The sequence below is a fragment of the Euprymna scolopes genome, chromosome 40 (genome assembly GCF_053919585.1).
Source record: "Euprymna scolopes isolate OS-2025 chromosome 40, ASM5391958v1, whole genome shotgun sequence".
Classification (NCBI taxonomy): Eukaryota; Metazoa; Mollusca; class Cephalopoda; order Sepiida; family Sepiolidae; genus Euprymna; species Euprymna scolopes.
In genome coordinates, this window is record NC_136521.1 from 70,852,082 (window position 1) to 70,879,977 (window position 27,896).

The window sequence follows — 27,896 nt, forward strand, 5'->3', positions numbered from 1 at the left end:
ATATTCAGACTACTGTTCTCATCTTGGATGTTATTCCCATGATGTTTTATCTAATGTAACCTCTGATCTTCTCAAGGTACATTATTCTTGTTCCATCAGCCATGATCAGGTAGAAGTATTTAGGACCACTTCCATTGTCTTCCCCAAATAATTTTATGCATATAATTTACATCTCAGAAAAATAGGATATATTTGAAGTTTAAAGGTGGTTATGGCATTAGAGATTTCAGGACCACTACCATTGTCTTCCCCAAATAATTTTATACATATAATTTACATTTCAGAAAAATAGGATACATGTGAAGTTTTAAAATGATTATGTCATTAGAGATTCAGGAACATTTTACATGCGAATATACTTTTAGATGTTATTTAGATTGTCTAAACTTTCTATAGGGGAATACACAAACAACACATATACACAAACATTGAATTTTATGTATCATTTTTAAAAAAATTATTTGATGTTTCTCATACTTAAATCCAATGAAATGATGATTTAGATATGTTCTTAAAAACCGATTGTTGCACTTTAAATTTTTAAATAAAAAAGTCTTCATTTTATTATTATTTTTTTTAAAATCAAGTCCTATTGAATTGATAGGTTTACAGCTAATGTTTGGACAACCTAATAGAGGAGGTACATTTTTATTTAGCATATAGGCAGACTCTTCCAAACTAGCAAAGTTTTTTTTTTTTTTTTTTTAAACTCTTTCATCACAAACAAGGAATATTACCACTTGGAACATAAGGGCTACTATTTGGGTTTGTGTTTAACAGGGGATTGTGGAGAGTTACTGCTTGTCAGTTTATTCAAGAGTATGTACGTCAAAGGGACACAAGTGCTATGAGTCCATCAGAGCACATTCCATTAAAGTACTTGTAAAACAGGCACAGGGATGCAACATTTGCAGCGATGGGACAGACGTTAGAGCTTGGCCGATAGTACTGGACCTATTAGATTTGAGACTCATTTTTAGATGTTATCTATTGTAAAAATGAGAGATTAGTGATAGATGCACCAGCCTAGATGTGACAACATGCATGGGTGAATTGTGGCTTTCTAAAGATATAGGGTGCTCTCTGGTGTAAATAATTTACTAGCATGGTAGAGGGAGCCCACTTTTTTTGCAGCAGCCCTGAGAATGTCGTCAATGTATTGATTATCCTGAATACTGATGGAATCTTATTCTCCACTGTAGTTCTCTATGTTTTATTGATGTTTATATCGAACTGAATGGCAAGCACCTTATCCTTTTGCAGGTGATACACAATATTTTATATTTTGGTTGAGGAACAAAGGCTGGAAGTGATTGCTAACCTACATATTTCTTTTGAAGGTTCAATCATCAATGCGGGTGATACTAAAAAATTTAATTGCAAATTACTTAAGACATCTACCCAGTCATGTGCCCCTGTAGACATGGTTTCAAACTATGCATTGTTTGGGGTGAATAATCAGTAAAAAAAATAAATAAATAAATACTAAGTTATTCCAATATGATCAGTCGATCTAGTATAGATATAAATTCAATAGGAAACTAGTCGATTATAAGGATAAAAAAATAAAATAAATCCAAAAAATAAAAATAAATTCAGAGATACCCCCTTGTTAAACATTAAGAATTATAATTATAAGGTAAGGATCAAGACTAAGTAGAGTAATACTGATAAAAGAATGGCATCCACCTCTATGCAGTTGCTAATAAAAAGGGAGCCTTTGGGTCACCCTTGATTATGGTCGCTCAGTTTATTGTTGATGTTTTTTTTAAAAGGTATCTTTTGGGCAAAGCTGAGTACCTATCCTAGTGCATGAACTATAGTTTGCAAGGGAGGTAACTGTGTAATATGGGAAAAAAGCAATTCCAATTTTTATTGTTTGGTTTTGTTGGCAGCATACCAACCCTTACAAGTCATTTAATGCTACCAGAACTTGATTTGCTTGTACATTTATTAATTTCTCTCTCCCTCTAATATATGTATGGTTTTTTAATCCTTGACTTTCAATTTATACTTTTATTAGCAGGGGTGCCTGACTTTGCCCAGTCGTAAAATACCTTTAAATATGATATTTTAATTTGTTCGGATTTCGTATATATTATTATAGAGTCATGATTTCAAAAGTAAAAAAAAAGTATTTGGGTGCCATCAGCTAGAATCGAAACCAAAAAAAACTATAGCATTCAAAGCTGGTGATGTTACCACTGTACTGACGTGACACACATATACACTGATTAAAAATAAACTAAGATGAATGTACAAAATGTGTAACGATTTTTAAAATTTTGACCCCTTTTTGACCACTTAAAAACTATTTTAACCGCCTAAAGGCCCATAAAAAATCCAATCATTTGAGCCACATTGCGACTTTTAGTTTCGGAAGAGAGAGAGAGTTTGATAATATGGGGACAGATAGACATAATGAGTTTTATAAATTAGATTAAAAAAATTTTTCCCTCATTTTATGAACTCTTTGCATCAATTTAAAAAAAAAAATTTTTTTTGCATTTATGACTATCTTTGATGTAAATGCTGTTTCAATTAATGCCAGTACCGGCAAATTCATAGCTTCACTATAATATTTATTTGCAATATCTTTCCTCTGATAAGAACACATTTCTTTAAAACTCCAAAGATTAAGGAAATTTCAACATATTTTTTTGAGTATCCTGTCGAACAATAAATTCATGCAAAATATATTTTACAGTTTTAAATTTGTATCCATATATATATATATATATATATATATATATATATAGTAATTTATAAAATATATATGGCGATTAAGCTACACTGAATATTCCGCGTTTCATCCACTCTAGGACTCCTCATGCAGAGTGGATGAAACGCGGAATATTCAGTGTAGCTTAATCGCCATATATATTTTACAAATTACTAACTAGCTCTACCTACGTATTGAGCACTTTTGAAGTAAATACTTAAAGTTTACGCATAAATCTATACTTTCGTATATTAATTTATGTGAGTAAATGAAGTAGTTATATAAGTGATGAGACAATTCCAATATTTTTCACAATTCTGATACAATTATTTATTTTTTTCTAAATTACTAATTCTAATTCTTTCAAATTTCTAAATATAGAGATTTGGGGGGGGGATGGGGGGGCGGATTACAGCCAAACCCACAAAAGATGTGCATATATTTTCCCAAGCATAAAAATATATCTGTAGGAATGATCTATAGATTTTAATTTTGCCAGTTGTTTTAAAATCAATAAATATTTATCATATAGTCATGATAGGAACTTTGGAAAATGAAGTATTAAACAAAAAGAAACAAGTAAAAACAATAAAAAGAATCGTTTTGAGCATTGGAAAATAGGCAAAAAAATTTCTAATTCTGAATTGTCATCTGAACACGAATATAAGCTGTGTGTACAAGTGTGTGTTACAGTATCAGAATTAAAATGGCTGATCAAAAGAGACAAACTGCAGATTTGGAATCGGTACCTCTGATCTAATGTCCTTATTCATATTAGAAGTTCTTTTAAAACTTATTAAAAATTAAAAGCATGTAAAACTTACATTAGAAACAAATTTTCATGCTAAATGCAAAGAAGGTGGGCTCTTTCTACAATATTAGGAAGTTACTTATGCCTGAGAGTATCCTGTAATTCTACAAGACTACCATTCGCCCATGTATGGAGTATTGTTGCCACATTTGAGCTGGTGCATCTGCTACTAGTTTCTTCCTCTAAGACAAAGTTCAAAAGAGTCACAAACCTAATGGGTCCCGCACTGTCTGCTAGGCTTCAACCGCTGTCCCATCAATGAAACGTTACATCCTTCTGCCTGTTTTACAAGTATTTTAATGGTAGGTGCTCCGACGAACTACAAGCCCTTGTACCCCCTTGACGTAAATACCCACGACAACCAGCAAAATCTCAACCGTACACAATAGAAATCCCTAGATGTAAGAAAGCCTTCTACTTTCTTCGCTAGGATTGCTAGACTTTGGAATTCCCTTCCAGGTTCCTGCTTCCCAGACTGTACTGACATGCAGATATTCAAGTGTAATGTAAACAGACATCTTGCTGCTCAACTCCCTACATAGTACCCCTGCAAATTATGTCCCAGATAGTAGCCTCTGACATCAAAGTGGCACTGTGCATTTTTTTGGGTTTAAAATGCAATAAAAAAAATAATTTAAAAAAAAAATCATTGTACATATTTTACTTAGTGTTAACTTTACTAAGAAAATAGTTATCTTTTTTTTACACATTCCACTATAAACAAAGCATAACGAACAGTCTTGCTTTTATTTATTGTTTTTGTTTATTCTGAGATGTTAGTTTGTGAATGCAGTATTTTTATCATTGCTGTTGTCATTGTCCTTAAATGATGCCTGATAATAAATTTCTTTCATTAAAGTTATTTTAACTGCAAATTCTACAGTAAAACAGAATCTTCTCGTGTTAACCTTCATTTCGTTCCAGTATTGTTTGGTACTTACCAAACCATCCCTGCTGGTCACCATTTACTTCAATAGCCAGCCCAAAATCCGCTAACTTGACAGCAGCTCCCTTTGCTTTGCTAGCAAGCAGCAGGTTCTCCGGCTATTACGATATACATGGAACAGGGGCAATACAGGCAGTTGGGAGAGAATAGGGGTAAAAAGAAATGTCAGGGTATGGAGAAAAAGAAGAAAAAAAACAAAAGAAAAGGCATTAGAAAAAGAAAATTCAACAATTTTAAATTAAAATCTTTTCTCTAATTAAAGCCGATATCAAACATTCTGCTTAAAACTGACCAAGCATCGTAAGGATTAATCCATATGACATAGCATTTCATTGTCTTCAACATTGAATTATAAAAGTCAATTTTATTAGAAAGAATATAGTCATTGGTAGGCTGTTGTTGTATGAGAATATTTTGCTGTATCAAAGCTTTTCAGTATGGCTAGACTAGTACCTGCCCTCCAAGCCAGACTCAAAGCTACTACTATAAAGCTGATAGCTACTTGGTCACGCGGTGGATGTTGTATTTAACAACACTATAATCTGCATATATAACTTTAAAGGTCTGTAGCCAGACAAAGTAACAAAATGGATAGATAAATAGCTAAACAATCCTTATTTTATTCAAAATACGGCAGGTATAAAATCAGCTCAATGATAGAATTATTAGATCCACCAGAGGCTATTGTAATATAGATATTAGGTAAATAACTGAGATTTATATATGCTATAAGAATTCAACAAACAATTTTTGTGTAAAATCATTTCTGAAATGCTATCAATTATATATATTATATATATATATATATATATATATATATATATATATATATATATATATATATATATAACAGAAAAGAATAGACACTAATATAAACAGTTTATTTCAATAAACATAATTTATAGAAAAAAATAAAAATAAATGGTCACAAATTTAATAACTAATACTTGGTTGACATTCTCTTTACTGTTTTTAATGCTACGACTCTTCTAGGCATGGCATTAAAGATGACTGCCTTTTCTTTTTGTGAAAGTTCCAATCTAATATGCCTCAAAGGTTTTTAATTGGGTTCATATCTGGGGACTGACTTGACCGTGGAAGTTTATTAATTCCATTTTGGTTCAAGCAATGTTGTGTTGCCCTAACAGAGTGATAAGGAACGCTGTCTTCCATAAATAGGGAATTAACTTGGCTCATTTTACCACTTGAGAATACTGGCATGAGTTATTGATGTAATATTGAAACATATTTAGCAGTATTGATGTTTCCTTCAAACTCCACCAGGTCTGAGTGACCATCACTCCAAATCGCACCTGGTACCATACCATACCAGGTTTCAGCATTGGCTGCAGTTTTTTTTAAGTCAAACTCTTTCTGAGGGAGCCTCCATACTCATGCCCTTCCACTGTCGGGAAATAATGCTAATCATGACTCATCAGAGAAAATAACATTAGTCCAAAAAGTCATAGGTCCCTCCACCATCTCATAAGCCCAATCTTTTCTGCACTTAATATTAGCAGAACGAAGAAGAGGTTTCTTTCTAACAGCTCTGCCATAATAGCCTAGCTTGTGAACATACCTGACAGCTGTTCTGGGACGGATACCAGCTTGTGTTGCAATGTCAGAGGCTTTGTATCAAGGATCCTCTCCAACATTTCTTTTCACAAGATACAAGGTTCTTTCAGAGGCCCGAAGCGACCTGGTTGAGGTTTTGCCCACTCTTTGTCTTCTCTTGTGAATTGAACGATAACTCTATTAACAGTAGAAAGGAGTATTGGAAGATTTTCTGTTATTTTGTGTTGACTAAGTCAACCTTCACGTTGACCCATGATTTGTACTCGCAGAAATTCTGATAGATCTTATGCTCCTTTGGTTTGTGCCATGCTTCAATGTTGTTAGATGCAATTTTAATGAGATACTCTAAGTTATTTCAGTACTATTCTTTTCTGTAAATATAAATAAGCATATATTAATCTTGGGAAAAATATTTATCTTAGTGTCTATTCTTTTCTGTCATGTCTGTGTGTATATATATTATTAAATAATTATTATTATTTATACCTGCAGACACGAGTGTTTCATGCTTATGCAATTATCAGTGTAGGAGGTGATAATTCCTGCTGGTCAGGAAATTCAAACTCGGCCATGAAGACACCTTTGACTCCATGGGCTAAGCCTTTACCTTTGGACCACCAAACAATTGCCACAGGAATGAAGATAACTTATAAATGCAAATATATAAAAACAATGTATATATATTCTTTGTGTGATTACATATACTATTACCTGAACGCGCACATTTGTGGGTTGCACACACTCAAAGTAGTTTGCCAGTAGCTTAAAGCACTAACTTTTCTAACCATAATGAAAGCCTGGGATACAGCAAAACATTTGATATTCTCCAAATGAATTAACCAATTAGCAATTATTGAATGATCTACCTCACCTTTGGATTGAAACAGTATATGCCATCCTTTTGATGCAGGATCTTAATTGAAGCAGAAGACTTGATAAATACATGGGAGGAACGATTTCCAATAGACTTGTTCAATCAGTACAGGACAATAGACTAAAGGGAGCACAAGTCTACATTCCTATGCTGAGAAGAACACCAGACACACACATGACGATAACTAGAGGCACCACAATCCTCCAATGTACAGCAAGAGAACAAACTTTGGTAAATGAAGACAAAGAAACAAATAGAAAAACAATTGTTATTTAGTTTAATATCAACATAACATTATTAGAAAGAGAGCATTAGTTACTATAAAAAACACATAACATTACTAGAAAATAGCATTGGCATTATAAAAAAGAAACACATAACATCGATAAAAAGAGAGCATTAGCATTATAAACACAACCAGATTTGGATATTTAAAAAGAACATTCAATTTGAATACAATACCAATTTCAAATCATCAGACAATTCCTGTTTGCAAATAGTCCTTTACCTTTGATATGTAACAATATTGGATCCTTGAAATATTTTAAGAGAAGTGAGTACGAGGCTAGAATCAAGTCAAAACTATTTGTACATAATTGGTAGGGTTAAAAGGTAAAATTAACAAAACGTGGAAACAGAAGAATGAAAAGAAAAACCAAAGTATTTAAATTTAATATCAGACATAAGTATTTAAATGCATAAAAAATTAAATATTGACTATTATGGCAGCCAGTTTCTGCTGGAAGTATTTTGATGTCAATCCCAAGAATATGAATACATCTTTTTGCAAGTTATGTCAAGCTATCATATTAAAAAGTTACAATTTAATAGGAAGGAGAAAAGTAATTAATTGATCGATTACTGATTAATTGACTGCTTAATAATTAATTGGTAAAGTGGCCGGTAAAGATGATTACCTGCCAATTAATCAGTGCGCTCATATTATGTATTCCTTTCAAAAGCACAGTGGTGCGAGTGTATCACTGAACTCATGAAAGGAGTAGCGAGAAAAAAGAGAGGCTACATTTTGGCATCCATCTTTATTGGAAATGGTTAGAATCCAGACTTTTGAATAAAATATCTGGAATGTCTAGAGAGTTGGTTTCAAACTATTGTACAGGAATTATCCAATAATAGGTATAAAATATTTCAAGAGATTTTTTTTTGAAATATGAGTAAAAAGAATTTTTTTTTTTCAAAATATGAGTAAAAATAGTGAAAGAAAAGTACAATACTCAGATGAAAATGATACACAAGCCGAATTGTTTTTGTGTGTGGGGCAGATTTTTTGCATATAAATATGACACTGGTTTTATATAGATTTAAAAATAATACTTGCAAAACTTTAACAAGTATTTTAAATATATTTATGCAATAACTTTTATAATCATCATCGGTTTAACATGTATTTTGGATGCTAGAATACATTGAATAGCTTCCAGAAATTGACTTCTAAATTTAGCTATCTCAGGCTAGGTCTTTATTTGTCTCTCAGGTCAATTTTTATCATTTCACATGTTTTCCTTGGTCTTCCCCTGTCGATTGACCTTGCTACTTCAACTGTTCTACACCTACTAACCCGCAAACTCTCATCCATCATTTCAACGTAGCCAAATCATTAAAGTCTATTCTTCTGCACACATCTCCCTACACTGTCCAGATTTTATCTTTCTCTGAAGTCATCAGAACTAAATTTGTCTTTAGCACTCACATTATATATCCATATTATTCTCCTATCATTTCTCTCCATGCAACACATGTCCTCAACCCTCACTGGCCACTTCCATATATCATCACACTGTGTACACATGCTTAATACTCTTCCTTTGGCCAACAATGGAAACACTTTGCTGGTTAGTAATGACAAAAATAATTCAATGTTAAATATGTTTGTCATGTAACCAAAGCTTATGTATACCAACACTTAGTATATACGAATGTTTTCATTTGCTTTTTTCTTTCAATGTGGCCATATCATTGTGGTCTACTCTACTGCACACATCTCCATGTACTGTTCATATTTGAACTTCCTCTGAAGTCATCAGAACTACACCTTATAAAATAAACTATAGAGCAAAGTATACATATGTCGATATATATATATATATATATATATATAATATTGAGTAAGATGATTGATAATTATTAATCATCTTACTCAATATCAAAATAGATCTAGGATATACATGCCTATCGAGCTTATTATATATCTACATTACAATGAGCACTGTTTTCTTTTCTTTTAATTGTATTAATGAATTTACTAATACATTAAAATAAACTGTCCTCTCTAGACTGTTGTTCTAATGCCCTTAATATATATATGCATAATTCGTTAAATTCAATGGACGTTTTTAGTCTTAATTTTACATGGAATCCTTTCCATTTTTTGTATTGTAGTCTTTACTTTAGGTGAGAACTGGTTGATGTAATAACCATAACTTATTTGCCCTAGTACTTTCAAATCCTTCTAGATTCATCTTCAAGGATGAATTAAACTGGTTGGATTTTTACTATTTATATTTATGGATGCTTAATATATATATATATATATATATATATATATATATATATACATAATTGTTGTATAGATTGGTTTCCTTGATGTAAATCCAATGAAACCTGTGTGATTATTAAAGAGTGCTCAATGGAAGACAGAGCAGATATATAGTCTGTTTATTATACAAACATTATTGGTTACATATGTGAATACATGTTTTAGGTGGAGTCCCTATTTAAAGAAACCCACCTAGTTTGATCTGATGAGGTGGGTCTCTTTAAATAGGGACTCCACCGAAACATAAATGCACATATGTAACCAATAATGTTTATATAATAGACAGACAGACATATATACATATATATTCTTAGACATCAGTTGGAGATATTCATTGATTTAAAACCACCTGAACAGTGAGAATTTTAATTTTTTTTTTTTTTTTTTTTTTTTTTCTCTCACTGTTCTTCCAACTGCAACCAAAATTCCCCACTTCCCTCATTCGTTTTTCTTAGTTTTTAATCTATCATTCTGACGTCTCCTCTTAGAGGGTCAGACGATAAGGCCTTAAGGAAAAAAAAAAAAAATTTTTTATTTTCATCTGCCCATTTCTTGTTTTTTGGTATTTAGATTAAATGATGTTTCCTCTAAAATTTATCCTTCCATTCTGTTGTACCAAAAATTTACTTACATATATATATATATATATATATATATATATATATATATATATACATAATTGTTGTATAGATTGGTTTCCTTGATGTAAATCCAATGAAACCTGTGTGATTATTAAAGAGTGCTCAATGGAAGACAGAGCAGATATATAGTCTGTTTATTATACAAACATTATTGGTTACATATGTGAATACATGTTTTAGGTGGAGTCCCTATTTAAAGAAACCCACCTAGTTTGATCTGATGAGGTGGGTCTCTTTAAATAGGGACTCCACCGAAACATAAATGCACATATGTAACCAATAATGTTTATATAATAGACAGACAGACATATATATATATATATATATATATATATATATATATATATATATATATATATATATATATAATGTATGTATATCATATGAATGATCCAAATAAAGAAAAAAAAATTATTTAAAACCGTTTTAACAAATTGTATAAATTGATATTGTTATTTAAATTTTATTAATCCAAAAAAATATTATACTAATTTTTCCCCCAAATGAAAATTTAGCAGAATAAACCAGGGTCATTTCTAATGGTTGTGTAATCAAGCAGCAAAAGGAAAAATAATTTGATAAAAAAGAAAATGAAAAAAAACGGTACTGATGCAAAATAAGAACCACACTATCATCAAAGTTTTCTAGCCAGTTTACGTAAAACGCTGGAGGTACCAAATGAAAATCTTTGAATTTTTTTTCTGTCCAATTTTAACAATGAAAAATATATTGTTTCTATTATGAAGATAATTCAATAAAAATTTTTTTTATTATTATGAAGAAAATACTATAACCAATTATTTGGCAATTTTTATGAAACTTAAAAATTAACATTTAAATCAAGAAAAAAAAATTGTAAATTTCATGAACATATATATATATTTTTTTGTTTTTTGAATAATTGAAAGTAAAAAAAAATCTTTTTTGATTTTATATGATTTTCTTTTGTTCAAATCAATATATATATATTTTTTAATAATATAAAAAATGATTGCAAATATTTGCTTAAATGATCTTGGCTGCTGCAATTTCCTTGGCTCAGCGTTTTTAAATTCTAGGCAGTTTATGTAAACTATTGCAAAATTTTTGTCAATAGAATAGCCTTTATTCTGCATATGTAGCAAAAAAATGAATCAATGAATGTATAACAATGATCATAGACAAAATACAAGCATACAGAAAAAAATAAAAAAATGAAAGAATGAAAAAGAAGAAAAGAAAAAAAACGAGATTAAATGTTTAATTTTCATAATCTACATCAGTTTCCCTTACGAGGTAGATACTTCGCTATCATGTAATGAACCATTTCACAATGTTGGAAGTTCATCCAATGTAAGGAATGTGCTGCTTAATTGATAAGAGGAAGAGTAACTTACCTTGAATTATTATATAGAAAAGTGGAAACTATTTAAGGCAGACATGTTGACAGTTGAGGGTGAAGAAAGTGTAGTACAGTGTGTGTATGAGTTACTTTGAAGTATACAAAACAGCAGATTTTAATGTTACCCATACTATACTGTAGAACACTCCAGGGAGCAAAGAATGCCTGAGTAGTCCTATCGACATTCTTCAGTAGGAGTGCCCCAGGCAATAAGCAATAAACTTCTCTAACGATGAGAATGATGGGCCTCCTGGAACTGAACAGGACCACACTTCAATCAAACAGAAAACAAGCCACTTCAACAATGACCTAGATGATAACGGTCTAATTTTGGCAGTTGTCAAATATAAAATGCCAAAAATATGAAATTCAACTTAATTCAAGAAAAAAAAAAGTTCTGTTTTTTTTTTTGACAGATTAAAAAAATATTTTAATTATTCAATTTTATTCCCCAAATTTTGTAATTTATTAAAATACAAATAATTTCTAAATATCTTAAAGTTTTCTCAGCTGTGTTTATGGTCAACTAACTAGACATGTATTCTGATGTTGTTTTTGTTTTTTTTTTAATAATAGTCTATTGATTAATAGACAGTCAACAATTCCCCTACTATTCAATAATCTTGAGGTTGTTTACACGGCAACTGGAAAGGCTAACCTGTTTGCCCAACGGTTTGCCTCTAACTCCACTTCTTTGAATCTAGCAAACCACTCCTTCCTAGATTTTCCTTTGTGGACAGAAACTACACTTGATGATCTAAAAATCACCTCGACATTCTTCAGTAGGAGTGCCTCAGGCATAAACAATAAACTTCTTTGCTAACGATGAGAATGATGGGCCTCCTGGAACTGAACAGGACCACACTTCAATCAAACAGAAAACAAGCCACCTCAACAATGACCTAGATGATACCGATCTAATTTTGGCAGTTGTTGAATATAAAATGTCAAAAATATGAAATTCAACTTAATTTAAGAAAAAAAAAACCATCCTTATAATGTTTATTATGTAGAAAAAAAAAATAATATGTAGAAAAATGAAACTGATACAACTTATTCTTAGAAATATGTATTCTAAATTTTTCATAGATATCAAGTGGTACACCTTCAACTTCAACAGTCAACATGTCTGCCTTAAATAGTCTACTTCCTGTAGAATAATTCAAGGGAAGTAACCTCACCTGTGATCTGACATGAACAATCTCCCTCTGTTTTCAATTACACACCACATACTTCACATCTAATGCATTATACAATAACAAGACTATGAAAGAAAAGTTAAAAAAAAAAAAAAAAAATTTAAGTCCAATTTTTTGCATTAACACTCCAATAGTGATAAACTGTTAGAAACTTCAGTTTAATTTAATTTTATATTTATTATATGGTGAAATAATTAGTTTCAAACAATGTTATTTATATAACAGACTATATGGCCAGAAAAAAACAGTCTTAATTATGTTGATACTTCGGTGATTTGAGAATATACTTTTTTTTTTTTTTGACATTAAAAAAATATTTTAATTATTCAATTTTATTCCCCAAATTTTGTAATTTATTAAAATACAAATAATTTCTAAATATCTTATTTAAAATTTTCTCAGCTGTGTTTAATGGTCAACTAACTGGACATGTATTCTGGTGTTGTTTTTTGTTTTTTTTATATATAATAGTCTAGTGATTAATAGACAGTCAACAATTCCCTCATTATTCAATAATCTTGAGGTTGTTTACACGGCAACTGAAAAGGCTAACCTGTTTGCCCAACGGTTTGTCTCTAACTCCACTTCTTTGGACCTAGCAAACCACTACCTCCTAGATTTTCCTTTGTGGACAGAAACTACACTTGATGATCTAAAAATCATCCCTTCTCAAGTTTGTGATATCATAAAAAAAAACTAGACACCTCAAAGGCTTGTGAGCTTGATCTCATTCCAGCTATAATATTAAAAAAAAATAAAAATGCTCCGCTGAGATTCCCCCAGGTCTCTCCAAATTCTTCAACAAATGCCTTAGTGAATCTTGCTCTTCTGACTGCTGGAAAATTACTTCTGTGGTATCAGTTTACAAAAATTTTGGTAAAAGAACTGACCCACTATATTATTATCCCATTAGCCTCTCCCCTCTCTTCACTAAAATCTTTAAGTCTTTAGTTAATCAAGCACTAGTCGACCACTTCATAGATACTAAACTTCTTTCTGACTGACAGTATGGATTTAGGCAAACCCACTCTACTCCAGATAGCATGACTGTAATCTCTGAACGTATATACCATGCACTGGATATGGTAGGGGAAGCTAGGGCAGATATATTTAAAGCCTTTGTAAAGGTATTGCATCACGATCTTCTAATGAAAATTAAATCATGTGGATGAATACTTAACATAATTAAATCTTTCTTAGATTCAAGAAAAATTCAGACTGGCATCGATGGTTGTATGTCAAAACAACATGAGTTAAATGCGGGTGTACGACCTCAGGGGTCGATCCTTGGACCTTTATTGTTCCTCATATTTATAAATGATCTTCCTGATATAATTGTCTCTGAAATGCATATATTTGCTGAGGTCACCACACTCTATAAAAGACACGAGGGAAAAACGAATGAACACATACCTAAGAAAATGTCTGAAACTTTAGATGAAGACCTCCAGTAGAATGGGGGCATAGCCGGATGGTAACATTCAATGCTGCAAAGACTAAGCTTCTTTCCTTTAATAATTACTAGAAACCTTCCCAACCATTGATAGTCATGGCTAATAATACACTATCTGAAAGCTCTTTGTTCAAACTTCTCAGCTAAATGTTCACAAGGAACATGAATTGGAACAAATACATCAAGAGCATTACTAAGGCTGTGAAGAAGATGGGCTTTCTCTACTGTTCTAGAAAGTTGCTCATGCCTGAGAGTATCCTGTACCTCTACATGGCTATCATTCACCCATGCATGGAGTTTTGTTGCCACATCTAGTCTGGTGCATCTGCTACTAGTCTCTCACTCCTAGATAGAGTTCACAAGAGAATCACCAACCTAATAGGTCCTGCACTATCAACAAAACTCCTGCCTCATCAATGAAATGTTGCATCTCTGTGCCTATTTTACAAGTATTTTAATGGAAAATGCTCGGAAGAACTCCAAGCACTTGTAACCTATCAATGTAAATACCCTCAACTAACCTGACAACCAGCAAAATCCCACCCCTACAGTGTAGAGATGCCAAGATGCCATAAAGACTTCTACTCAAATAGTTTCTTTCCTCGAACTACTAGACTTTGCAATTCCCTCCCAGATCTCGCTGTTCAATACCCTACATAGTATCTGGTCCCAAATAGTAGCTCCTTACGTACAAGTGACACCCTGTCTTGTTTGGAGTATAAAAAAAAATTAAAAAAAAAAAAAGGTGTTGAACCATTCCAAAATGGGAACAACATTCTGGAATAAAAGTTGCCAGAAATAAACCTGACGTCTGTTGTATGTAATAGAAATTTTGTTGCAGCTTTCTGGCCAACAAGATCAAAGACGGGCCAATTGTTCCCTAATTGGCCATATGTTGTAACCCTGCTGTAGAATGATATCTGTGCCTTTTGTTGAAGGTATGTCTACCCTTTGTCTGGCAAGAGACATACATGTTTATTCTGTCCCTTATTTGTCGTTATATGTGAACATACACTAGATAAGTTGTTTGTGACATTTTGAAAACTAGGCGATCACATGTAAATACATGTAAGAAAAACAGACGCACATTCAATAAGACACTTGTTATATACAGAAGTATATATGTACAGAATGTGTATACCTCTCCCTGGGAATACAACAATATCAGCCCCAGTAATTATCAAGATGACACAAACAATATAACAAAGTTAAGGATGAGCATGGATTTGTGGCTTTTATGAAATGGTCACTGTGGATTGCATATAATAATGACGATAATGATTAAATTCATATGTGTCTTATATGCTAGTAAAATACAGTAATTTTTAAAATCAAATCAGATTTAAAGAGATTCTTTAAAACAAACCTGAAAGAAAAAAGATATCTATTATTTTCAAAACTGATAATATCAAACATGTACGCAGACAAAATAATATTGGATTTTGGATAAGAGCATAGAACTATTATCAAAACATTATGTAAATTTGTTCCGAACAAAGAGTACTAATCTCTTTACAGGTCTTCAAGTAAAGAATAAATCACATAAATCTGTAAGATTCGCATTTGTGGGTGAATACAAATAGTATAAAAATATTTTTCAAATTTTAAAAAACACATATATATATATATATACATATATATATATATATATCCTATTCTATACCAATATTGACAATGTTTAATTTGTGAGCAACTTGCTAAAATACTACGGATCAAATTTATCAAGGTAGCATATGAGAATGTACTTGTCATGTGATTTGGCCGTTGAAAAAAAGAACTGGTTTTATAAATAATATATGGCATTGGATGCAGCATAATGGTAAGAAATTTGTCACTCAAAGAGCTAAAGAAAACTTGGATTATACATAAGCAAAAACTAAAACAGAACATTCTTGATAACTTTCCATAGTAAAGCCTTTACAAATATTTTTTCATGGCCTGCAAGAAGGTTTCTAGATAGAAAACAGTTGCTTCATATTTGGTAAATATTTTTTAGTGCATTTCTATAGCACGCCAATCACGTGGCATTTCTATAGAAATCCAATCATAAATTAGTTATATAGCAATCCAATCATGTGGCATTTCTATAATATGCCAATCATGTGCCATTCCTACAGCAGGCCAATAATGTGCCATTTTTACAGAGAACCGCTTATGTGCCATTTTCATAATTATTCATTCCCAACGCACATCTATGGTGAATCAGTCTCAATGCATTTCTATAGGAAAATGACTGATGTACTTTGATCACAGCTTAACTTCCATGCACTAATATTTCTTGTGCAAAGAAACTGCAATATATATATTGTCTCTGTCTTCATACTAAGAACTTTGCCGGAAGAAGCTCAAATGATTTCCAGCTTGAACTGAAACATGTCTTCAATTGTGTAACCAAAATATTTGTATAAATTTTATTTTATACAATATATGTGTGTAAGTGTGAATAATTGTGAAGTTATCCACTTCTGACTTAAGTCCAAGTATAAAACTATAATTATGAACTATATTTTTATTTTTATAAAAAAAAAATTCATAACAAAACATAATTGTTAATTCCAACAACACTAATCCAAAAAATAGGCAAAAAAAGGGAGAGAAATGTCTGTGGTTTTGTCTATCAGCGCGTGATATTAATGAAATGAGTTATTGAAGAAGAGACAGCAGCTCGTTAGGTTGATAATTGAAAGAGACTTATTCAAAAGTTAAAAGAAGACGGGTGGGTTGGGGTTACTCACCTTCAGGTCTCTGTGCACAATACCATGGTGATGGCAATAATTAACACTCTCTAAAATTTGCTGCATGCAGTGACTGAAAAGTGAAAGAACAATGGGTCCGCTTGAAGACGCACACACAAAGAAAAAAAAAAGATGAAGAAGCATGGCAGCTTTCATGTTACCGTAGCAACAACTGTCTGTCTGACTACCCCATGCATCACTAGCACCAAACTCCGCTGCAGTTCTGCTCCAAAGACGTTTTCTTTTTTTGTTCTGTTGATGGTAATGGTGGTGGGGAGATGGACATGGAGACGGGAGAGGGAGGGATAAAAGGCAAGGAAGAGGAGGAGGAGGTAGATAGACGGATAAGTAAGAATACACACAGAGAGAGAGAGAGAGAGAGAGAGAGAGAGAGAGAGAAATGAATGTTGTCTTGTTTGTCTGCTTGCCATCTTAACGTGCACTTGCCAGATTTACAGCTGATTTTTAGTTCGTAATCACAAGATAGCAACAAAGGGAATAATTCAGAGCATTTCCCCACATTTTTTTTTAATGGAAATTGCTCCAGACAAAGTATGAAACCACTTGATGTAAAGAGTTAACGAAAATGAAAGATGGTTACTGAAAAGACAGGAATTGGCTATTGACTTTTGTCTTGAAAAGACTAAGATTATAAGCAGGAGAGAAACAGTAAGAAGTGAGAGCGTCTCAGAAGTCTGCAGTTTTTAGACAGAAGCTTCTGGAATAGGAAGCTGTATTACAATGAGATATCAAAACAGTAAATTGATGAAGACCACTAGACCAGCTAGTCAAACGAGCTGTAACAAAAGAAGCAGATCAGCCAATTATGAAGAACACATGTCATAATAATATTTATAGAAAAGACAGAATGTTGCAAAGAAGAAACGATGGAGGCAATCAAATGACAGATGCATTTCTGTACTTTATCAAGAACCTTCAAATGGGACAGAAATTTACCAGCTCAAATATGACAACAATCAACCCCCATACATGGTCTGATAGTAGATTCGTAGAGATAGAAAATAGCTTCAGATGTGAGAAAGTGTTTAGAGCAGTTTCCCAATGGAGTCTGAACCGGCCACTAGGGAGAGTGCGTTACGAGGCTTCAGGTGGGCAGTGGCTAAATTTATTGCATAGGAGGTCCATGAGATTGTTGCGGTGGGGATGGGAGTGAAAGAGTTTCTTGCAACATTACTAGGTGTTTCTCAACTTGTTGCTGATCGTTAACAACAATCTGCCCAATGATCAGTCGGTGATTATTATTCTGATTTTTATTTTATTGATTATTGTATTAGCAATGGTGTGATTACTTGATTTAACCCACTTGATTTATAGTTATTACCCTTCCCATTTGATTGACAGGGTAGAATTTTATTGAATAAACTATATAACTATTCGTTTATTTCCATTTTAATTATGTATGACCACTACTACTAACATTATTATGTGAGGATGCATGTAGGGAGGAGGTGGTAGTAAGTATCTGAGTGTTCTGGGGGGGGGGTGCATCAGACTAAAAAAATTCAACAGTGATTGATCAGCAGTTTTACCTCTTTGCTTCAACACTGAGAAATTATAGCGAGTATGTGTTTTTGTTTACATTCGTGCTATTTGTTACTAAGAGGACTATTCTATATGAAGAGTAATGCTTTGTAATGCTTTATTTTTATGTGGAAATCAGTATTTTCTCTACTAGAATCTCAATCCATATGTGGAGAAAATATATACAAGAGATCATGTCAATATAAATTAAAATTTATATAAATTTTAAGATGTTTCCTTAAAGTATCGAATTTCAGTTACAAAAAGACACAAATTAATTATTAAGTAATAAATAAAGCTTCTGCGCATATGAATGATCTTGTGCCAGCTCTCAACCCAGGTTGCACCCTTATAAATCTGGCTCTCATCACAGTAGCCTCATATTTGTAAGAGGCAATATGACGCGTTTGTGAAGGAAAAATCTATAAAATATTACTGTTTTCTATGATGCATTGTAATTATGACAAACGGTCTATTTACTTGCGTTTTCACGAGGAAAGAATGGAGAAAATACAGCACCAAAAACTGGGGCATTCTGAATTGGAACAAAAATAAAAATCGACTCGATCTGGAAAGATTTCTCATCCATTGACCGAGGACAGAAAATAAAGTGTAGTATCAGAACAGATAATACACTTTAAAATTTATTTATGAAATATATAAAATATAAATTTTAACAAATTAGACACAGAATTATCAAAACAGTGAAGAAAAGGTGGGAAGGTCGTTGGTCATCCTTTGTCTATTCAATGTTTGGCTAGAATCATTGCTGTCACCGCAATACCGCATATACTTGAGGTGTTAAAAAATGTTATTCATAAGTATATGTTAGGGACGGACAAAAATAGGGGACCTAGTTTTGAAAGCCGATTTATCATAATTTTTTTGTAGGTTTCCGACTACTTTTTGATTGTATTTGAAAGATAAAGGACTAAACTTAATTTCCAAAAGGAAAAAAATATTTGTACACGTGAAAAAAAAAGGTTGTGAAAATGTTTTCATGGCGAGCTACCAAATTCAGCTAAATTTTGAAGTTAAATAAAGTAATTGTAAAAAATCCTTTAAAAGATGAATATTAGTTTTCTGGGTCTATTTCAAAGTTAGTAAAGTCCTAAGATATTGAATTAAATAAAAAAAAACACCTTGTTTGTACAAAACATAAATTAGCCCAAAACCGAGTGAGTCTGGCGTTCGCAAAACGCAATAAACTAAAATTTTGTAAACACGAAAATTATGAAGGCCCAAAATTTCAGGCAGTCGAAAAACTGTGAAAATGACGTCATGTAATTAAAAGGGAGGAAGTTCTTCCCCCCCCCCCAGTTGTGTATCCGTACATTCCTTTTTTGAACGTTTGTATTAATTTTTGCATTTTTTAATTTAATTATTTTTCTATGTTCCTATTTTTAAATTAATTTTTTTTCTTAATTATTGTTCAATATTATATAAAAAATATGTTACGCCGAAAGTTTCACATTCTTGCGAGCAAGGAAATTATTTAAATTTTGCATATAAAAATTATGTGAAACCTGTAATTCAAAAAAAAAAAAAAAAAAGTAAAAATATTTTTTGCAATTATACTTTTTTTGTCTGAAAATATTAAATAAACAATGCTTAATTCAATGGTAATATCGATAGTTCGAGAAATTAATTTTTCTTCGAGTTATATAGAATTCATTAATACGGATTTAGAGGCTTTTTCGTAATGTTCCTATAAAAATTATTTTATTTTTATTGTTACAAATTATGATGCTTTATTTATATAAAAAAAGCAAAAATAAATTCTTGTGTTTTTTATTTACTACTGAAAACTATAACTTTAGTAAAGGTATTTTTTGTTTAAACAATACATTTCCACTAAGATTTAAATAAAAATAATTAGTTCATTATATTCCACGATTATTATTTGATAAATACTGAAAATTTCATTAAAATTAGTTAATTTCCTGATTTTGGGTGATTTTTTAAGGGAGGGGTCAAAATGTTTATACATTTTGAGCATCGGCATTCATTTTGCCTGTACCTAGTATTATGTAAAACTTCAGTGGAAATAGAGAGCAAGACAAAAAAAATAAGATAAAATAAAGATAAGACCCCCACCCACCTCCCTCATTGAACCTATTCTAAATAATTTAGCAATAACCACCGTAGTCCCATTTGATCTTAGCCAAAAGGGCCAACACTGGGCAACTCATGGGTTTTAATTAGGGATGGGATGATTCCAATATTTTCACCCAGTTCTAATACAATTACCAATTTTGTCCCAAATTCTCGAATCTGATACAATTACTGATTCTTATTCTTTTGAAATTTGTAAGTATAGAATTGTTTTGCTCTTTTGTTTGATTGGGTATGGGGTGATTACCATAAAATCCCATGTGCATATATTTTTTGCAACCGTAAAAATACACTTGGAGATGATGTATAGATTTCAGTTTTCCTGCCAGTTTAAAATTAATAACTATTTATCATTTCATCATTAATATGAGCTATGGATAATGAAGTTTTAAGCAAAAGTAAACAAATAAAAACAATAAAAAGAATCGTTTTGGGCATCGAAAAATGAGCACAATTTTTCTGATTTTAATGTCCTCAAAAGTTTGGATTATTTTTGATTCCTGATTCAGATTGTCATAACTAGTTTTTAAATAAGTTGCAATGATTAGTAAGCTGTCTGATGAATATTCTGGAAAATCAAGTGTTGTTATTTAAAATTTAGCATAGCACATATGGCGCGCGTGAGAAAATCAGCAGCCACTGTAGCATAACTGACTAGCAAAAATATTAGCAGCAGCTGCCATCTTAGTGCATATGCAGATTAAGCAAGTGTGTACGTGCTGACGTCATTGGAAGGAGTAAAAAAAAAAAAAGAAAAAAGGACAGCACGTGATAGAGAGGAGAAGCAAGTTGTGCACCGGGGAAGATGGATGTGTGAAGTTGAAGGCAAGAAAGCACTGGCTAAGGTTGGCGTCAGGTGGTGAGGAAAGAGGCTTTTAAAAAGCGCATGTTACATGACAGAGCATTGTAAAACATGTGCGAAAAGACTTTTGAAAGATAATGAAATGTGTTATTGTTGGAAGAACCATGAAATGCTTTTCATTTGCCTTTTAAAAAATGCTGAGTCTTATTTCTTTCCTTTTTTTTGTTTGTTCCTTTGCGATGGTACCAGACAATGTGTGGGTCTGAGTGGTTGAAATGTAATGATAGGGTTAAAGTGTAACAGCCACGTTACAAAAAGATACAGTATAAAAGGATGTAATTAATTCTTATTGAAAATATTACTGGTAATATCCAAGATGGCATATGTATACAAAGATGGAGGTAAAGAATAACTTACGCATGAATATAGTTTTCATTATACAAATTTTATTTAGATTCTTTCATGCAGAGGATGCCTCATCCATTTCTGCATAGTATCAATGCATTAATATATTTATAAACATATCAAAGATATGCGTATGAAAACCTAACAAAAAACCTAAAAGTCTTCCAAATGCTAATCAACGTTTTGAATTTTCATTTCATTCATATTTTGGACAAAACAGAAATGGCTTTTAAGACATTTTCGAACAATAATCAAAGGAAAATAAGAATTTGTTTCAAATGATCGTTGGACTGAAAGAAAAAAAAAGTTAAACTTATAATTATAAAAAGTTTAGAGATTGAAGGAAATGTGTTCTCAACAAAAATTGTAAGAGTTTCTAATACTTTTTAAAAAGATTTTAGAATATTAAAAAGTTTCTGGAAAAAAAATAGTCAATAAAGCAGTCCTAAATTTAAAAAAAAAAATTTGTATAATAAAGTTTCTTAAATATAACTGTATAATATGAAGAGTTGGTAATGGTGCATAAAAGGAGACAGGAACTTTCAAACACACCAGAAGTTGGCATACGTGTCTCAATTTAGGTATGGAAGCACAGAATCGATACAATTTTCAATTATATTTTATGTTAATTTTTTTTCACCCTCCTTATAATAAAAATATATAAAAATATGTAAACTTTTTTTATTAATTATTTTTTTATTCTTTAATCAAATAAAAGATATGCGATTAAAAAAAATTAAAAAAAAAACAATTGATAAAAAAGTTTATGTATTTTTATAAATTTTTTGTTAATATATTTTTCAAACATATTTAGGTTTCGTTTTTTTTGTTTTTTTTTTCAAATATAGTTTTATTATTTAAAACTGCGTAATCTATTCATACTTTTGTTTGAATTTAGTGTTTTTAACATATGTGAAATATTCACATTTTTAAACTGTTAAACTATTTTCTGTTGCACATTCACCTTTTTGAAACTGCTAAAACTGTGACACATTTATACTTTTTTCATATTTCTGTATATAAATATATTTTAAAAATATTTAAATAGTTTGACAAAATATATAACATTAACTTAAAAAAAGCAGTTATTTGAATGAAAAGATATGCGATAAAAATTTTTTTTAAAGATTGATAAAAAGATATGTGATTAAAAAATGAAAAAAATAATAATTGATAAAAATAGGTCGTAATAGCTTACGCAGGTTTAAGTAAAAATCTAACTATATTTAAAAAAAAAACCCAAAAAAAACAAAAAACAAAATCTTAATGTTTGAAAAAAATATATTAACAAAAAAATTTATAAAATTTATAAAAATATATAAAAATACAAACTTTCTCAGCTGTTTCATTTATTTTTTTTATAACATATTTTTAAATAACTATATTTAATTAAGTTAAAAAAAAAAAAACATAAAATGTAATTGAAAATCGTATCGATTCTGTGCTTCCATACCTAAATTGAGACACGCTTGTGCCAACTTCCGGTGTGTTTAAAAGCTCCTGTCTCCTTTTATACACCATTACAAAAGAGTTTCTTAAATATAACTGTATAATATAAAGAGTTTCTTTACAAATGTAAAGTATCAAACGCTACAATATTATTATAAGTTCCTTAAAACCTTTTCTCCTTCAGGGAAAATAACTATTCAATTTTTACAGCTGGAACCTTAAATTTGAGACATTTTGTAGAATCAAAATTATGTAATGAATTTTAATCAAAATAAGGATTCTAAACATAAGGTTTAGTAGCATTATATCTGAATTTTAATGTCATAATTCGCTTCTCTTATTTTGTGTGAAGTTTTCATATTCCATGAGCTAGGTTTCTAACAAAGGGTGAATGGCTGTTTTTTAGCTTGGAATGTAACATTTCGTTGGCTAGTTTTTAACCTTGAAATAGGTTGTTTTTTTTTTAAGCTCATTACATATAGTAGCTTCATGCTTCGTCTGGAGTGATTTTCATTAAAAAATATCTTAAAGAAACAAACGTTGTGCAAAAATGTTCTATTTAAGAAATTCATTTTACACAACTTTGGATTTTTTTTTAACAAAAAAAAAAAAAGAAGATTTTTAAAGGGAGATAATTGATTAAATTTTTTTGTTTTTTTCTGCATGGAAAAAAAAATTTTTTTGATTTCTAAACGAAATGTTTTTTCCACAGCAGGTTATGCAATTCAACTGCAGGTTTGAAAACATTTTCTTCAAGGAAAAAATCACTACAATGATGATGATGCAACGTTGTAGAAGCGCTGAGGGAAACTAATAATCAATTGTGGCTGATCAGAGTCTTATTGATTTTTATGGAGAGGGTGTGTGTGTGTGTGTGTGTGAGAGAGAGAGAGAGATGACTGGATATGGATTGGCACACTTCGAGCGGGATAGTAACGCATGTTGACAGATTAGGAATATTTGCTAGTATAGTCGCACAGAGAGAAATGAAGTAGAAAGGAGAATGAAAGTAAGAAGATACAAGGAAATTGTCCCCATTTATTAGCTCACCCCTTCTCAATTCACGCGGGGTGGGGTGGATTGGGGTGAGAAAGTTAGACACAAGATCAGTTCTTAATGTGAAAAGAATCTTGCTCTCCCCAAATTATTATGAACAAATTTTTTTTAAAAACTTCACTGGAGCTTTTTTTTTTTTTTTAACAAATGTCTACTAGTATAATCACACACACAGAATTAAAAAAAAAAAAAAGAAGTTGTATTTGGGAATCAAAGCTTATCAAAGCCCAGAGGCCACTTTAGGGTAAGGATTAATGAGTATTAGGTATACAGTGAGATAACACTGTGATGATCAGTAATGGTGGAACTGTGGTAGGGTTTAATTATTTAAGAGGATGGCTCAACAAAAACTTATTTACATTAGACTTGAAAACGACCATGTTATAGTCAGCTGGGAATCAGTCTCATGGTATTGTGTTCCACAAACAGACAGTTCTATGGAAAGAAACTGAAGTAGGAGAATGAAAGCAAGATAGAAAAGAATTGACCCATTTATTTTTACTCCCCCTCCTTCAACTCACATAAGGGTAAAGTTAAACACAAGGTCAGTTCTTAATGTGAAAAGAATATTACTTTCTTAAAAGGATTAGGAACAAAAAAAAATTTCTATGGAATTTTGTTATGGATCAAATAAAGTAAAATATTGTTTTTGCTATTATTTGGATTAATTAGTTCGCATTTTGAATTTTATTCTCACAATGTTTTAGTCAATGTAACCTCTGACCTTCTTCAGGCGTTTCTTGTCAAACAAGTTTTTTTTTCTATGCTTTTGCTTTTTATGATGTAAATTAGCATCCCAAATCAACGACTTTGTCCATTTAAAAGAGAAGATGCTAATCCTATTCAATCACTTCCCATAACCCATGTCAGTTGAAGAATATTGGTTAAATTTCGGAATCTAGTTGCATTCAGTTTCTGATATGGTTTATTGTAACATCTGCCGTCGTGACTTGTCAATGAAGAAGGCTAAAAAACTGCATCTGTGCAGATCGCATGAATTTAATAAACGTCTCATCACTATTTATGTTGTGTGTCAATAATGTGGTTAACGTGATACTGAGTTGAACGTAACTTGTTTGTGTCAAGTTGAGTGCACAGAGGTCGAAGGGCCAAGGCTGACAGGCTTCAAACCCATTGACTTCCCTTGACAATGCGGCACCTGCATGCTAGCAAAGGGTTACGAGGCAGATTAGTGCATTTTGTGTGCAAGCCAGTTTACAAGAGCCATCGCCCCACGCACACGCCTTAAAATAAATAGGGAAACAGGTATTTTTCAAGAGAATCCACAGCTTAGAGTCCATTGTTCAAGTTTGACAGTCTAGAGTCTTTTGTGATTCCGAGATGAAAGACTTCTCGTGGGAGTGATAAGAGTTGGGGATGGATGACAGATAAACTGTTAGCAAAATTTCCCGTCTTCTTTTAAGGATGAGCAGAGAAGAGGAACGCGACTTCAACCATGAAGCTAAATAAAGTTCCAATTGTCCAAAGAATTGAGACTTGTGTCTGTTGTCATGCATGAGAGATTTTGTTCCAGGTGAGCCAACGTCAGGACACAAGCCACCCGAGGACATGGCAAGAGATGCAAAAAAGATATAAAAGGCATGTTCTGCTTCGTTTTTATAAACTCCTCAAAACGGCTGATGTGCTGTAAAGTGAACATTGATATGCAATAAAGACAGACACCCTTCCCCCCCCCCATTTTTGAATAACAACTTTGCTACTGTGCTTGAAAATGACTTGCATTAGGCTGGAGAAAAAAAATAAAAATTAACTCAGTCTAGAATGATTCTACTGCAGATACCGTAACAGTAATCTCTAAATGTATATACCATACACAGGCTAAGGCGGCAACCCTTGATATATCCAAAGTCTTTGACAAGGTTGCTTATAGAAAAAAAATTATACTATGAAGGATGCCTATAGAAAATATGCCCCCCCCTCGCCAAACTTTCACAAGAAACACCTGTCTAGCAGAAATCACTATCAATAATTTCCCCCACGCTTTATCTGTACCTAAACCTAAATGTAGATTCCATGAGCAAAGCTTCTTTATTAGAACTGCATGCCTATGGAATTGTCTTCTGATTTCCTGCTTTCCAGCTGATTACAATATGGTTGTCTTTAAGTTCAACGTAAACAAGTTTTTGATGAGCCGTTCCATATAAGTTAACAAATGTACTAAATTTCCATTACTAACGATTACTATATTGTCCAATTTCTACTGTACACTCTTTGACCCTTATCCTCGAGTGGCCTCAAGGCTTTGATAAGTGGTGATGCCTATGTAAAAAATAAATAAATAAATTATACAATATTACTGGATGGATGTTGAATATAATTAGATCCTTCTTAGACAAGAGGAGAATCCAGGTTATCCTTCATGGGCGTATATCCAAACAGCATGATATTAATGTGAGTATGCCTCAGGAGTTGATCTTTGAACTTTTATTATTTCTGATATTCATAAACGACCTCCCTGATAAAATTATGTCGAAGATAGGTATATTTGCTGATGATACAATGCGCTAGGCATAAAGAAAAAACGGATGTATATATATCCAAGGCAATGGCAGAATCCTTAGAAAACAACCTTCAGTTCGTAGTGGAATGGTTTCATAAATGAATGGTAACATTTAATGCTACTAAGACTAAGCTTCTTTCCTTTAAAACTTCTAAGAAGTCTTCTCAACCAATGATTTTCATGACAAATAACACCCTACTTGAAGGTCCAATTTTTAAACTCCTCAGCCTAACATTCACAGGCAACATGAATTAGAACAAATATATTGAGGAGATTGCCACGGTTGCTGCAAACAAAGTGGGCTCCCTCTATCATGTTATAAAATTATTCACACCAGAGAGCATCCTGTATCTTTACAAACGATTCGCCCAAGCATGGGGTATTGTTGCCACATCTAGGCTGATACATCTACCACTTGTTTCTCTCTTTTAGGCAAGGTAAAAAAAAAAAAAGAAGTTGTAAATCTAATATGTTCTCTACTGTCGGGCAAGCTCCAACTGCTGTATAATCACCTCAATGCTGCATCCTAGTACCTGTTTTACAGTTACTTTAGTTGAATGTGCTTTGATGAACTCATAGCAATTGTGCCCTCTCAACATACATACTCCCAACTAACTTTACAAGTAGCAAAATCTTATCTCTTCATTGTTGAGGTCCCTAGATGCTGGAAAGCCTTCTACTCTAATAGTTTCTTCTCTTGGACTGCTAGAGTTTGGAATTCCTTTCCTGTTTCCATCTTACTTGACTGTACTAACCTGCAAAAGTTTAAATGTAATGTGAACAGACATCTCACTGCTCAACACTACACAGTCCTGTTAGACATGATCATAAATAGTAGTCCTTACATTCCAAGTAGTAATATGCCTTGTTTCAGGTGAAAAAGAGTAAAAAGGAAAAAAGAAAGGAAATAAAAAAGAAAAAGGAAAAAAGAAAGAAAATAAAAAAGAAAAAGGAAAAAAGAAAGAAAATAAAAAAGAAAAAGGAAAAAAGAAAGAAAAGAAAAAAGAAAAAGGAAAAAAGAAAGAAAAGAAAAAAGAAAAAGGAAAAAAGAAAGAAAAGAAAAAAGAAAGGCTCGTATTCAAGAGAGATGAAGAAAATGATAATATAATATT

The 27,896-nt window shown here is 31.8% G+C and overlaps 1 protein-coding gene across 32 annotated transcripts in view; it reads right to left on the reverse strand.

Moving 5' to 3' along the window:
- LOC145265633 (calcium/calmodulin-dependent protein kinase type II delta chain-like) overlaps positions 1 to 27,896 on the reverse strand; it is a 705,488-nt gene that overhangs the window by 358,990 nt on the left and 318,602 nt on the right. For 26 of the 32 annotated variants that reach the window (XM_080121704.1, XM_080121699.1, XM_080121701.1 and 23 more), the window contains exons 6-7: positions 16,895 to 16,967; positions 4,475 to 4,577 (exon numbers count right to left, since the gene is read on the reverse strand). In XM_080121704.1, coding sequence (XP_079977830.1) covers positions 4,475 to 4,577; positions 16,895 to 16,967 — 176 coding nt within the window. The remainder of the gene's footprint in view (positions 1 to 4,474; positions 4,578 to 16,894; positions 16,968 to 27,896) is intronic. The other 6 variants (XM_080121705.1, XM_080121700.1, XM_080121681.1 and 3 more) reach the window with 1 other exon arrangement.